The 13029-nt window shown below is 44.2% G+C and overlaps 2 protein-coding genes across 2 annotated transcripts in view; one reads left to right on the top strand and one right to left on the bottom strand.

The window, feature by feature from the left end:
• Window positions 1–13029, bottom strand: part of rb1 (retinoblastoma 1) — a 42245-nt gene that overhangs the window by 27509 nt on the left and 1707 nt on the right. Inside the window, exons 3-17 of the mRNA XM_083787925.1 lie at window positions 12778–12881; window positions 12536–12670; window positions 11199–11237; window positions 11009–11058; window positions 10738–10848; window positions 10492–10637; window positions 7913–7990; window positions 6111–6220; window positions 5893–5967; window positions 5066–5153; window positions 4837–4953; window positions 4678–4734; window positions 3870–3901; window positions 3652–3728; window positions 2935–3158 (exon numbers count right to left, since the gene is read on the bottom strand). Coding sequence (XP_083644051.1) covers window positions 2935–3158; window positions 3652–3728; window positions 3870–3901; window positions 4678–4734; window positions 4837–4953; window positions 5066–5153; window positions 5893–5967; window positions 6111–6220; window positions 7913–7990; window positions 10492–10637; window positions 10738–10848; window positions 11009–11058; window positions 11199–11237; window positions 12536–12670; window positions 12778–12881 — 1443 coding nt within the window. The remainder of the gene's footprint in view (window positions 1–2934; window positions 3159–3651; window positions 3729–3869; window positions 3902–4677; window positions 4735–4836; window positions 4954–5065; window positions 5154–5892; window positions 5968–6110; window positions 6221–7912; window positions 7991–10491; window positions 10638–10737; window positions 10849–11008; window positions 11059–11198; window positions 11238–12535; window positions 12671–12777; window positions 12882–13029) is intronic.
• Window positions 511–1533, top strand: LOC310869806 (lysophosphatidic acid receptor 6; the record flags this gene model as incomplete). Its single annotated transcript, XM_083780742.1, has 1 exon — window positions 511–1533. One exon carries the CDS (start codon window positions 511–513, stop codon window positions 1531–1533), a length of 1023 nt encoding a protein of 340 aa, XP_083636868.1.

Genomic DNA, 13029 nt, shown 5'->3' with positions numbered 1-13029 from the left:
TGTGTGTGTGTGTGTGTGTGTGTGTGTGTGTGTGTGTGTGTGTGTGTGTGTGTGTGTGCGCGTGCATGCGTGTGCGTGAGTGAGTTATGAGAAATGGGGAAGGGCCGGCAGTTAAGATTCTGTTGCCAGAATTGGATTGACTCTCATCCAGCACATCAAACACAATTCAGCTGTGGTCCCATTTTCATGTTGCCCTTCTGCAAATTTACACTCCATAAACTGGACTTTGAGTTAATTAAAGCTGCACTGGCCACAGGCTTAAATATTTGTCCTTATCTCCCATAAACATCTTTCATGGAGAGTTTACCCCCCCCCTCTGTTGTTGGGGAATTGTAAATAAGAATCCGGTTTCCATAAAGGAATCATATTAGTTTTTGGCTAGTTAAATGAAGGAAGGAAAAAAAAACCAGCAGCTACTGGATATTTACTCCATATTTAACCGGTCGTTCACTTCAACCTACTTCACTTCTTCCAGACATGACGACGGAGACGCAGTAATCACACCGAGTAATGGAGCAGTGGAACACCACTGACTTTGTGACCGAGCCACTCTCCTCGCTGTCCATAAACTGCACGGTGGACACCAGCTATCGCTTCGTCTTCTACCAGGTGTCTTACAGCGTCATCTTCATGCTGGGGCTGGCCACCAACGGCCTGGCCCTGCGCCGGCTGTGGCTCTCCCCTTACACATTCACCAGCACGGCCGTCTACATGGCCAATCTCTCCGCGGCGGATCTGTTCTTCGTGGTCTCGCTGCCGCTGAGGATCTACTATCACCACCTGAAGTCCCGGGCCCACTCGGAGTCCGGAGACCCGTCTTCCTGGACGCCGGGGGGAACCTTCTGCCAGGTCACCTTCACCCTGAAATACATCAGCCTGTACGGCGGCGTCTTCTTCCTGGTGTGCATCGCGGTGGACCGCTACTTCGCCGTGGTGCACCCGTTGGCGTCGGCCCCGCGCCGGCGGCGCACCGCCCTGCTGGTCAGCGGGGGGCTGTGGTGTCTGGTGCTGGGGCTCAGCGTGGCCCTGCCTCTGCTGCACACGGCCGCCGCGTCCCGCCACCAAACCCCCCGGGACTCCTGCCTGATGGACCCGTCCTCCCTGCGCCAGCACGGCCTCATCCTGGCCGCCCTGGGCCTGGTGCTGGCGGCGTTCGCTCTGCCCACCGCGGCACTCGTCTTCAGCTACTGCAGCGTGCTGAGGGCACTCCGACACCCGCGGCACCGCCAGCGCCTCAGCCGCCGGCGCACCCTCGCGGTCATCTACTGGGTGCTGGCCGTCTTCCTGCTCTGCTTCACCCCCTACCACGTCAACCTGCTGGGGTACACCCTCACCCACGTGGGCCTGCTGCACAGCTGCAGCCTGGCCAAGGTGACCAAAGTCCTGCACCCCGTGGTGCTGTCACTAGCCAGCTCCAACTGTTGCCTCAACCCGCTCATCTACTACTTCTCCAGCAGCCTGGTGGCGCACAAGGAGCCTGCCAGCAGCAGGGCCGTGGAAGCCACAGAGAGCTTCACTGCCTCACGACAGTGACCTGCAGACTTGTTCAATGTCCTAAGAAAATAGTTTACTGTACAGGATTCACAACTCGTTAACCACTTTCAACCTGGTATACTGTACATATTTGCTGCATGTCGTTATAGACGAAAATGTCCTGCTCTCCTCTCCTCTCACATCGGCCAGACACCAAAAGACCAAAAGACGCACCAATGTGCCTCAGCCAGGTTGTGCACCATTTGACCTCATGCCAGTGTGCCTAGCCCAAAACAGGGCCCTCGCTATCTCCTCAATGCTAATACAGTATATATGCTCTTGAAGAGGGGAATCTTGAAAAAACAAGAAAGTGTCTGCACACGCCAATAGCCAGAGTGCCAATACTTTATTAGGACGCGGCAGGTTAAGACATGATATGAATCCAACATTTCGGCGGTTAAGCCTTCGTGCGCCATGCAGAATTGCGGACACTTTGTTTTTGAGTTTCCAAGGAACAGCAATGTCCGTGTTCACCTATGTGTTGGTTAATGAGCACCAGTATAACGAGCACCAGTAGGGGTGCTGTTGTGCCAGAAACAGAGAGAGAGACAGTGCTGCACTGTTGCCTGCTAATGAGAGAGAGAGAGAGAGAGAGAGAGAGAGAAGGGTGGGGGGGGTGGGAGAGCAACACTCAGTTCACACGGGTGTGATTTCTTTCAAGATTCCTTCTTCAAGTTCTCTCCCGTGGGCCAGCACCGCTAAAAAGGACTTTGGTGTGCGTTAGCATCCTTGTGCACAATATAATACACATTCTCAAGTGACGTGAGGTCCAAATATGACAAGTAAGGGATTACGACGATGGACTATGTAGTCAACATTTAAAACAAGACAATGTTGCAATTAGAAACATTGAAAACTATTTAAAAATCACACCCGTGTGAAGTGAGGGGCACTCCTATCATTATACATTATCTCATTCCGGCCGATCACAATTTGCATCCTCACCTCCGTCTTCAATGTTTGCGTTTACACAATGTTTGTGTTTACACAAATACTCAAAGTTGGCCATTCATTGTCAATGGCAGTACATTTTTGTGTTTGCACAAACACTCAAATCTGTCATTGTCAATGGCATTCAACGTTTGTTTTAGGACAATGTTTGCGTTTGCGTTTTAACACCCCTCAAAAACACTGACAACAAGGCTGGTAGAGAAGCGAGCTTGAGACCCATGAGGCCCAGCACAACACACACACACACACACACACAAAGGTGTTCATTGAGTGAATCCTGTTTCTACCTGCTCAGCACAGTCTGGGTTGCATACATACCAGTGGCACGATTGGATTATGATCATTCCGTTATTATCAACATGAATGAGAATGCATTGGCTCTTCACACCGATTGACAAGCTATAATATCAATGGTTGCCAATACAAAAAAACAATCAATTAAAAACTGACCGTTCTCCATGCAATGGTCTCCATGATGAGGTGTTCGCAGCTCTCCAGATGTTTGACGATGTCTTTGCGCAGGCTGGGATCAGCTTTGATGAAGCTCTCGATGACTTTGTAGAAGTCGAATGCAGATAGCTTGAACACGTCCAGGATCCAGGGGAAGCACAGGTCCATTTCCGCCGAGTCAGCGTTACTCCCATGGTTGTAGCCCCCACTCTTGAATGTGCTCCCTGTTTATAAAGGGGCAATTGACACAAATTATACCCTGAAAATAGTATCCATTTTATCGACACAATTATTTTTGCTGCGTGTGACAAAGTAGAAAAGGACACAGGGGATAACTTGAGAATACGAGTCACCCCTTTACCAACTCACCCCCGGCGCACAGCGCGGCCTGGTATTCCTAAAGTAAATTATGCTAGAAACGGTTAAACCTAACCTTATTCCTAACCTTAACCTCAGTAAAACTATGCCTAACTCTAAACTTATCCTCTGTAAAACTATGCCTAACACTAAACTTATTCTCAGTAAAACAAAATAAAGACTACAAGAACCGCGGCACCGAGCGGTCGGTGCGAGGTCGGCGGGAAAAAGATCTAGTGGCGAGATGGTTTAGGGGTGACCGTACCTGCGATACCTAACTTGACTGTAAAATCAGTGTCAATTGGACATTGAAATTGACTTCATACTTTATGAAATAGTATTTACTATTAGGGAGCCCACCTTCATAGGTTGCCATGACCACTTCCAAGGAACACGCCAACAGTGAGGTATGGAATGTGGAGTCGTTGAGTAGTTTGCTGGAACGGAAATCACAGGTTTCGTCTCGAGGTAAATCAGAACCAAAGAGAGGCTTGTACGCAGTCCCTTCTATCGCATGTGAGAACAGCAAATTGATTAAAACAGTCATGCTTTTTTTAATGAAACTTGAGGACACATACCTGAAATTTTGCACCGACAATCTTTTTTCCTCCTGTAGAATAAAAAAGCATTTTGTGAAAAAATGGTCATGTGGAGAAAACTTTTACTATTCTGAAATGACAAACATGTAGCGATTAAATTACGCATTGATCTATTTCAGGGGTTTTCAACCCCTGATTGTGAACAAGGAACCACCACCACCCCAACGAAGATTCAACCTGGGGACCACTGTTGTGTTGTCCCATGTACCCATATCTATACAGAACACTATATTAATAATAATCATAATAATAATTCTGTTCTCTAAAGCCCTAACCCTAACCACACCAAAGGGTCACCATGCAACTCCTTGGGCCCAAACGGTAGCAAGGAGTTAATGCTAAAACCGCCTCGACCCTTTGGTGTGGTTTGGGCCATTGAATTAAACGCAGGTCAACATGCAACAAGACATATCACACCGCAGGGACAACGCTAAAACCGTCTCGACCCTTTGGTGTGGTTTGGGGCTTTAACCTTCCATAAACTCATACAGCAGACACATGTGACTGCATGATTATATGGGCACGTTGGCTAATAATGGTGACCCAACCAGTCAATCCGCAGTAGGCCTGCCACTTTCCTTTGAAATTCTAATTCCCTTTTCTGTAGAGGATAATGATATCCGACTTCCCAGTAACTGCACAACATTGATGTGTGCATGTGTCATCATCATACATACATCACCAGGTCATTTAGTGCACCAGCTAGTGGTCGACAAAAACAAATCATTTTAAGATGACCATCCGTAGGGAAAGAAATACACACACTGTAATCTTTAATTAAACTTACCGATTTAAGCATCGACTCCATGACTCTGTAATACAGGCACACGCCAAGGGTAAATCTCTGGAAAAAGAAAAGGTAGAAAAATATATTAATAGAGTGTTGCTACTCTTGCATCATTCACAACCACATCATCATTGTGTGTTTGAGAGTATTAACTGGTACCTGTTTGCCCAGGATCACACAACGTGGGCCGACTGCCTGTGCAAACCTCTGGCCAAACAGCTGGCCAAGGGTCTCCACTCGGTTCAGCACCTCCTCCGTGGGATCCACCGTGCAGTTCTGAAGGGAAATAGCACGAGGTCAAAGGCCGTTATGACAAAACACAAGTTGTGTATTGTGGGACTATATATATATATATATATAGAAATGTTGCCAAACTATGGAGACCCACTTTGAAATACATAGTGAGGTTAGCAGACGGTTGGTCCCCACTGGAGGTGAGATCGACCCTCAACTGCTGAATGGAGTTCATGGCGGCTCTGATAATAGGAGGACAGGATCAGACATACAGTATGCAATACATTTCAGACTGTGGTCCATACACTGGGGAAAAAAAGCACATTTGAGGATGCCTTACACACAACATAACAAGGCAAGTACATGTAGATAAATTATTAGATTTTTTTTATTAAGGGTCCCCATTAGCTGGTGCCATAGCAACCAGCTAGTCTTCCTGGGGTCCACATAAGAATAAACATTCCAGTACACATGGATTTGTCTATGTATTAGCTACCAAAGATTGGAGATCTATAAGATCACAATGCTCCACATGATTTCCCCAGACTGTTTGCCTATTATGACAGGGGTTGGGACTAGGGGTCATGCGTTAGGCCTGGGGTATGTATGCCTCGTTGGCTGAGAACCACATGAAAACGTAAGCATGATGTGCACATGGTGCACAGCACAAGAATGATGCATATAGAGTATAGACCATAGTCAATACACATTCACAATTGTGCATTCTGCGTCTCAGTCAGAGATAAAAGACACGGCTGTTTTTGGGGCTTGTGACTGGCCATGGTCAAGTTTTTGGATTCGTTTTTAAGGAGGAGCCCTTGATGATAGATGCGTTTGATGAAGATTGATTGCGGGCAAACTCTAAAGTGAACGCGTGTGCTAGCACTGGGAATTGGGGTTTACGCTAACAGCTAGACGCAATTATAGAGTTACGGAAGAATGACCAGAAGAGATGAAACAGATGAACTAGAGGGTGCTCACCTAACCGGTGTCTGGGGTGGAATGATCACTTCTTCCTCAAGGTTGTTCTTCTTTGGCGTTCTCTCCACCTGCATCCTGGATGTGTGTGTGGTTTTTTTGTAGTAAAACAATTATTTAGAAATGTTGGAAATATACTGCAAGATAAAATCACAAATCAACAAAGGCCTACAATGACAAGAAATGTATCGGAATGATACTGAGGAACTGATGCACTTTACATTTCTATTTTAGGAGAAAGAAGAGTTTCGTCTCCGTCCAGGAATAGCCGCCCGTCAAAGTCTCTGCTCTTGAGGTAGTGCTCCTCGTACTGCATGTTGAGGTCACTGGCCTAGGGAAGGGGCCAAACGTTCAGTATTCATCCTGAAGAAAACTAAATAAAAAATACCTTCATCAAAACTAAATTGTTTCCATAAGAATCCCACATTAGTTTGCATCTAATATTTCTGTGGTGGAAATTGTTTCAGCCTCCGTGGGTGTCTTTTTGTAATGTGAATGGAACATTTTGTAAGCTGCTTTTGCCTTTCGTTTATGCGCTAAATGTGCCTCCGGTTGGAACTGTGGCTGCTACTAGAGTTCTCAACGGGCCTGGGAATGAAAGGCCTGGCCACGAGAGAAAAGTCAACAAGTTACTCCAAATGTATCAAAACAATATGCAATATGACAGTAGACTAGACAATAAATAGATAAGGAGTCAGGTTAGCCCAATAAAACAATATAAATAGACTTTCATAAAACATATTCTTTATCCTGTCCACCCATAAGCCAATAACAACCAGAACAAATAATTATTTAGCCACCAGCTGGCGTGAAAACACTTGAAAAATGCCCAGTCTGTTACCTGGCAACTACAGTAATGCTAGCATTATAAAATATGTACCATTATCCTTTTTCAGATAAGTATGTCAATTTGAAGCAAAAGACCACATCCTGTCTCAGGTGGTTTCACATGAAATTATACACCTCCGTGTGATACTACTACTCTGTGTGCTCAACAAAACCTTGTACTAACACCATGCAAAGCAAATATAGAAGATGAACTAAAAGAACACCGCACAGCTGTCAGACACGAAAGGAGATCGGGCCTTCGCATACATATGCCGATTTGCTCAGACAACACAAACAGTAAAGCTGTATATTGGAGGGCCTGGCGCCCCTCAGAAATTATCGGTTATCGACTGAGCATGTTCGGTCGGTGTTCAACGCTATCCTACAAGTCCCGACCCGAAGGCACCATCTACAGCGGTTTGTCGGCAATCGGTCCGTAATAGACGATTTCCAATGCATTCCGCGGGAGACGTCGGCACGGGGGTGAGCTAGCTTTACTAGTATGCCTACCAGACTATGCAAGTAAAATGGGTAATATTGGGAATTTCCGGGTTAATACACATTTTGACATGGATTTCCATGACTTTCCTATGACATTTCAAGAATATTTTATGACCAAACATACCATGAAAGGTCTCTGTGTATACAGTACATGGAAAAGGGATGGATTTAACTGCAATATAGAGTATAAGTGTGGCATCTAAGATATGACTGCAATATGCTTTTGTTCTGTATGACGGGCAGAATCCTTGTATCTCCATATTTGAACTTTTTCTCCCCCACACTACAGTGTACAAAAGTAGCCGCAAAATTGTGACTAAATAATAACTATATTGAATATACTATCTGGAACACAGGTTATTTTTTCCCCTTTTCCAGAAAAGCAACCGCTTTGGACATACATACTACAAACACTATCGAAGCGAAGAGCAACATAAACAGTTGGTCGGGAGTGGCTCAGGGGGATAGTGACCGGTAGAGCGGCCGGAAGGGAATCGCGAGGTTCTTAGATTGATCCCGGGCTCCGCCTGATCACCGATGTGCAGGTTGGTGCCTTGCATGGTTACCCGTCATCATATGGATGTGCGTGTGGATGGGTGAATGTAATGCACAATCTGTGTAAAGCGCTTCGGATAAAAGCGCTATAAAAATGCACCATTTGCCATTTACAGTTGATGTGACATGCTAACCCTACCTGAGGCAGATCCTGGGATCTTGAGATGTCCACTGACTCCAAGAAAGCAGAGAAGCTTGTCTGGTACACATTTCTCACCTAAAAGTGACATTGAAACAGACACAGAGTGAGACAATATTGTATTTTGTTTGCAAGACTAGATATGATGAAATGAGATAATCAGAGCTTTATTTGTCTTTAGACACACTTTACAATCAGAATATTGAACAACATCAGGTACACATGAAACATCATAAGACATTAGAGACATAAACATGTAGGACATGATAGATACATGATGTAGTCCATACATCCACAGTAATTAACTAGAACTGCACTCTGTCGAGTGCATACTTGCTTGTTGCACACTAGTAGGCCATAAATGGCCAACTAGTGCGCAAGCAGAGCGCGCAAGTCCTTTCGACCGCTGTAAACTGTCAAATCTCAGTATCTCTGTGAAGGAACGTTTGAAATGATTAATGTTTAGATGTAACTATTTGCTACCTACTTTATACATATAAACATCTAGTATTATTAAGTATGATTCAAGTTTCTATCTATATAAGAAATACTGTTTTATCGTTGTAGATATATTCTGGATCCCTTTTTAGTTTTTCTAGTCATACACATAGACACCACGTACTCTGGTCCCAGCAGATCAGGCACAATTTGCTATTTTATTTTTTACTGATTATGTATATAGTATACGTATGACTAGCTCTAAATGATGACGTAAGAAATATATATAGTATATATATAGTATATAGGCATATACTATATACGTATACATATATACTCTATACTCTATACTGTATAAAGTGTGTAGTTGTAAGTTGATTAGCGGTATACTGTGGTTACTTTGCGCCAAAAACCGTGACAGCTGTTCCGCCATTTGAGGCTTACGCAGAAAAACATCAAATCTGTGCCTGTGTTGCTGGATCAAATGACCACAAATGACCATATTTCTTACGTCATTATTAAGAGCTAGTCATACACATACACACCACGTACTCTGGTCCCAGCAGATCAGGCACAATTTGCTATTTTATTTTTTACTGATTATGTATATAGTATACGTATGACTAGCTCTAAATGATGACGTAAGAAATATATATAGTATATATATAGTATATAGGCATATACTATATATGTATACATATATACTCTATACTCTATACTGTATGAAGTGTGTAGTTGTAAGTTGATTAGCGGTATACTGTGGTTACTTTGCGCCAAAAACCGTGACAGCTGTTCCGCCATTTGAGGCTTACGCAGAAAAACATCAAATCTGTGCCTGTGTTGCTGGACCAATGATGACGAAATGACCATATTTCTTACGTCATCATTTAGAGCTAGTCATACACATACACACCACGTACTCTGGTCCCAGCAGATCAGGCACAATTTGCTATTTTATTTTTTACTGATTATGTATATAGTATACGTATGACTAGCTCTAAATGATGACGTAAGAAATATGGTCATTTCGTCATCATTGGTCCAGCAACACAGGCACAGATTTGATGTTTTTCTGCGTAAGCCTCGAATGGCGGAACAGCTGTCACGACGAAGGAGACCGGGCGAAAATATTACTTGCGCGCTCTGCTTGCGCAAGTAACTAGAACTGCACTCTGTCGAGTGCCTACTTGCTTGTTGCACACAAGTAGGCCATAAATGGCCTACTAGTGCGCAAGCAGAGTGCGCAAGTACTGTCGAACGCTACAAACTGTCAAATCTCAGCTTCTCTGTGAAAGAACGTTTGAAATATTTAATTATTAGGTTTAGCTATTTGCTACATACCTAGTTTTTGGAGGTAAAAAAGTAGTATTGTTAAGTATGGTAAGAGACGGCTTTCGATGGTGACGTATATGTCGATCAGTGTCGGGTGGATTAAAGGAAATGCCTCTATGTATATGTATATGTAATTTGTAAGTTGATTTGCGGTATACTGCGGTTACTTTTGTATGCCCCGTTTGATGCGTATGTATCGTAGCAGCATATGACGTCAGGGTATAACTAGCTCTCAATGATGACGTAATAAAGATGTGGATTAAAGGACCCAATGCCAGGGTGTAATTGGTTTTCGATGGTGACGTAATGACGATATGTTTTAGTGTCGGGAGGATTAAAGGTAATGCTCCTGTATACATGTATGTGATCTGACACCACTGCCATATCAAGCACAAGTAGTCATTACGTCATACGCTGGCACGGCGCATACGCATCAAACGGTGACATGGACGAAAACCATTACTAAGTAATAATAAATGTAATACTTTGTAGTGACTATTGAGAATGAAAAGTGGCCTTGGCTTGTGGTTAGAGTGTACGCCCTGAAACTGGGAGGTCGGGGGTACGATCCCCGGCCGGGTCATACCAAAGACTGTAAAAATGGGACCCAATGCCTCCCTGCTTGGCACTCAAATGGGTTGGATTGGGGGGTCAAATCAACTAATGATTCCCTAGCGCGGCGCACGCTGCGGCTCACCGCTCCAAGAGATGGGTCAAAGGCAGAGAACAGATATCCCTGCGGTAACGTGTGCGACTTATCGTACGACTTTGACTTTGAATAACTAACGTAAAGGGAGCCGAGCACAGACCTCTTCCATGTTGCAGTCGTTGTCTTTGCACAGGGTCTCAAGCAGCTGCACGTCCAGCTCTGGCTCTGGAGGACGCGACTTGGCCTTACTCTGACTGCGACGAGACGTTCGTGTCGGGGGGCTCGGAGCTTTGTTGACGGCCGATTCTAAAAGAAAACAAAGTAAGCCTGTATTAAATACTTTGATCCACAAACATGATTTCCTCCATTCAAACCAAGAAAAGAGTGGCATGAGACCGAGGCTTACGGTAGAGTGGCTGCAAGAGGCCTGGAGGGCAGCGCTTGATGAAGAACTCCAGAACGCACAGCAGTAGTTGGAACGATATGACCAAGTCATCTTCCATCTGCAGAACCCGTCCTGTAGGTGGCAGAGACGCAACGTGTGAATGACGGCAATACTCGACATAACCGCTTCATTTCAATGCGCTGTTCCTAGAGCATGTTCAGGGTTCCTCATCCTAGCGGTTTTCATTCTTTGAAATGTGTTTTTGATTATCTGTACTAAAAGGTTAACCCACCTTTCGCTAACAGAAACATTGTCCAAATGTTCTCGATGGTCTCCTTTTCCCTTAAACACAACACATTGAGCTATTAATCAAACATGAACTTACTTAACACGAATTATCACAAGTGAGACAAAAAAGACACAGTTGAAGGAAGAATGCATCAATTAATTAAATTAATGTGATACAATATTCTTTAACTTACTTGCCATCAGAACCCAAAGTAAAGATATTCTTGCTTATTCTGGAACAAAAACAAAGGTAATGATCAATGAATAACTCAGTCATAACCAAAGATTATAAATGCACAGGTGTACAGAAATACAACCGTTAGGCTTTATTCTCCCCCTGACAGGGTGGTTATTAACACCCCGAACGCCCAGGGTTAATTAATCCATTAAATCATAGCGCCCAGCGATTTATAGCAGCAGAGCACATTTAGCGACGGACTGGATGTTATCTCGGATGTGGCTGAAGTAGCTTTATGTCGTCAAAACACTCTAGAGGCGATCGACAACAACGGGACCGCGGTGGGCCGTCTAACACATAATCTTTTCTTAGAATTGGACGGAATGATCTCGTCGGCTAAAATGGGGGGACATTTTCGATGACGTCCCACCGGAAAATAACATAGAATGTTGCGCAACAAACAAACGCTCCCAGCCTGTGGAGCGATGCGATCGGTTTTGATATCAATAATAGCGAACGCAGTGATTGCGAATGAAGTGAGCACTAACTATGAGACCCTGCAGATCATGTCTGTGTGTGTGTCTGTGTGTCCCGCTGTGACACCACCCGCCCACCACCAGAGGGCGGGACAGACTTGTCTCTGTCCTTTTGATCAATCTCTGTCCTGAGTGCTGGGCGTTACTAATTGAAAGTAGGGATGCACCGATCCGGCTTTTTGGCATTCGATACCGATTTCGATACATGGGGGTCCAGTATCTGCCGATACAACAGAGTACCGATCCGATACCCCCCACAAAGAAACGTAATAACCTATTAAGCTGTATGCCTCACTGTGTGGAGTCTGGAATCATTATTTTGTGTAAGGCAACATCAAGGCTTGACTTAAACATTACTTTCCCAACTTTGTAAAACAAAATGTAACAAACACAGATATAAATGCACTGATTTATTTATTAAATAACTGTGCAACAATTAGACCAGGTTAATGTGTGCGCAGGCTAGCCTGGCTGCATTCCACATGTTATACTGTCAATACTACACTGCTGTGTCACAGAGGGGGTAGAGTTGTTTTCATACTGTAATTACACATAATTATCGGATCGGATCGGATAATGGATCGGCCACCGATCCGATACCCGATCTAGAATTTTAGCCTGGATCGGCACCGATCTCCGATACGAGTATCGGATCGGTGCATCCCTAATTGAAAGGGCGGAGAACTTCGTCCTGTGCACTCAGGGTGTTAAGAGCAAAATATCTGCCATGTGAAAATGGTCAATGAGAAGTGATGAAGTGACAACCAGTGGATTATTTAAGCCATTATATTGTTGCTGTTCCTACGCCGTCACTCACTTTGTAAACCTCTGGTAGAGAGCCAGTGTCACGTCATACTTCTTCTCCAGGCGGGTCAGTACTGAATTAACTTGGGTGCTTATAGTATCCACGTTCACATCCAGTTTCTTCACCAAATCCAGGAACTGCTTCAAACTACGTACAAAAATAAATCAAATCAGTCAATATCTTTCTGCCAATTCCATAGACCTACAAGTTATGTAGTCCTATTCCCACCCCAGTAATTAATGTATTATACTTACTTCAGATCTACAGCTTTCTGAATCTGTGTTACAGTAAAACTGGCAACATCAAGGTCAGTCACAGTCACGTACAGGCATGCACCCCAGAGCCGTCTTTGCATATCCTATAACGACAGATTGAGGGGAAAAAACATAAACAAATCTATAAGGTTCAAAACAAAACAATTTCTAGTAACACTGCGACTATGTGCTAGCCTGGAAACAGACAAATGTGACAAATTCCACACAGAGATTCCAGACTAATATCTATGC

The sequence above is a fragment of the Protomyctophum parallelum genome, assembly GCF_964188405.1.
Source record: "Protomyctophum parallelum genome assembly, chromosome: 1".
NCBI classification, from domain to species: Eukaryota; Metazoa; Chordata; class Actinopteri; order Myctophiformes; family Myctophidae; genus Protomyctophum; species Protomyctophum parallelum.
This window is presented reverse-complemented; position numbering and strand designations above follow the sequence as displayed.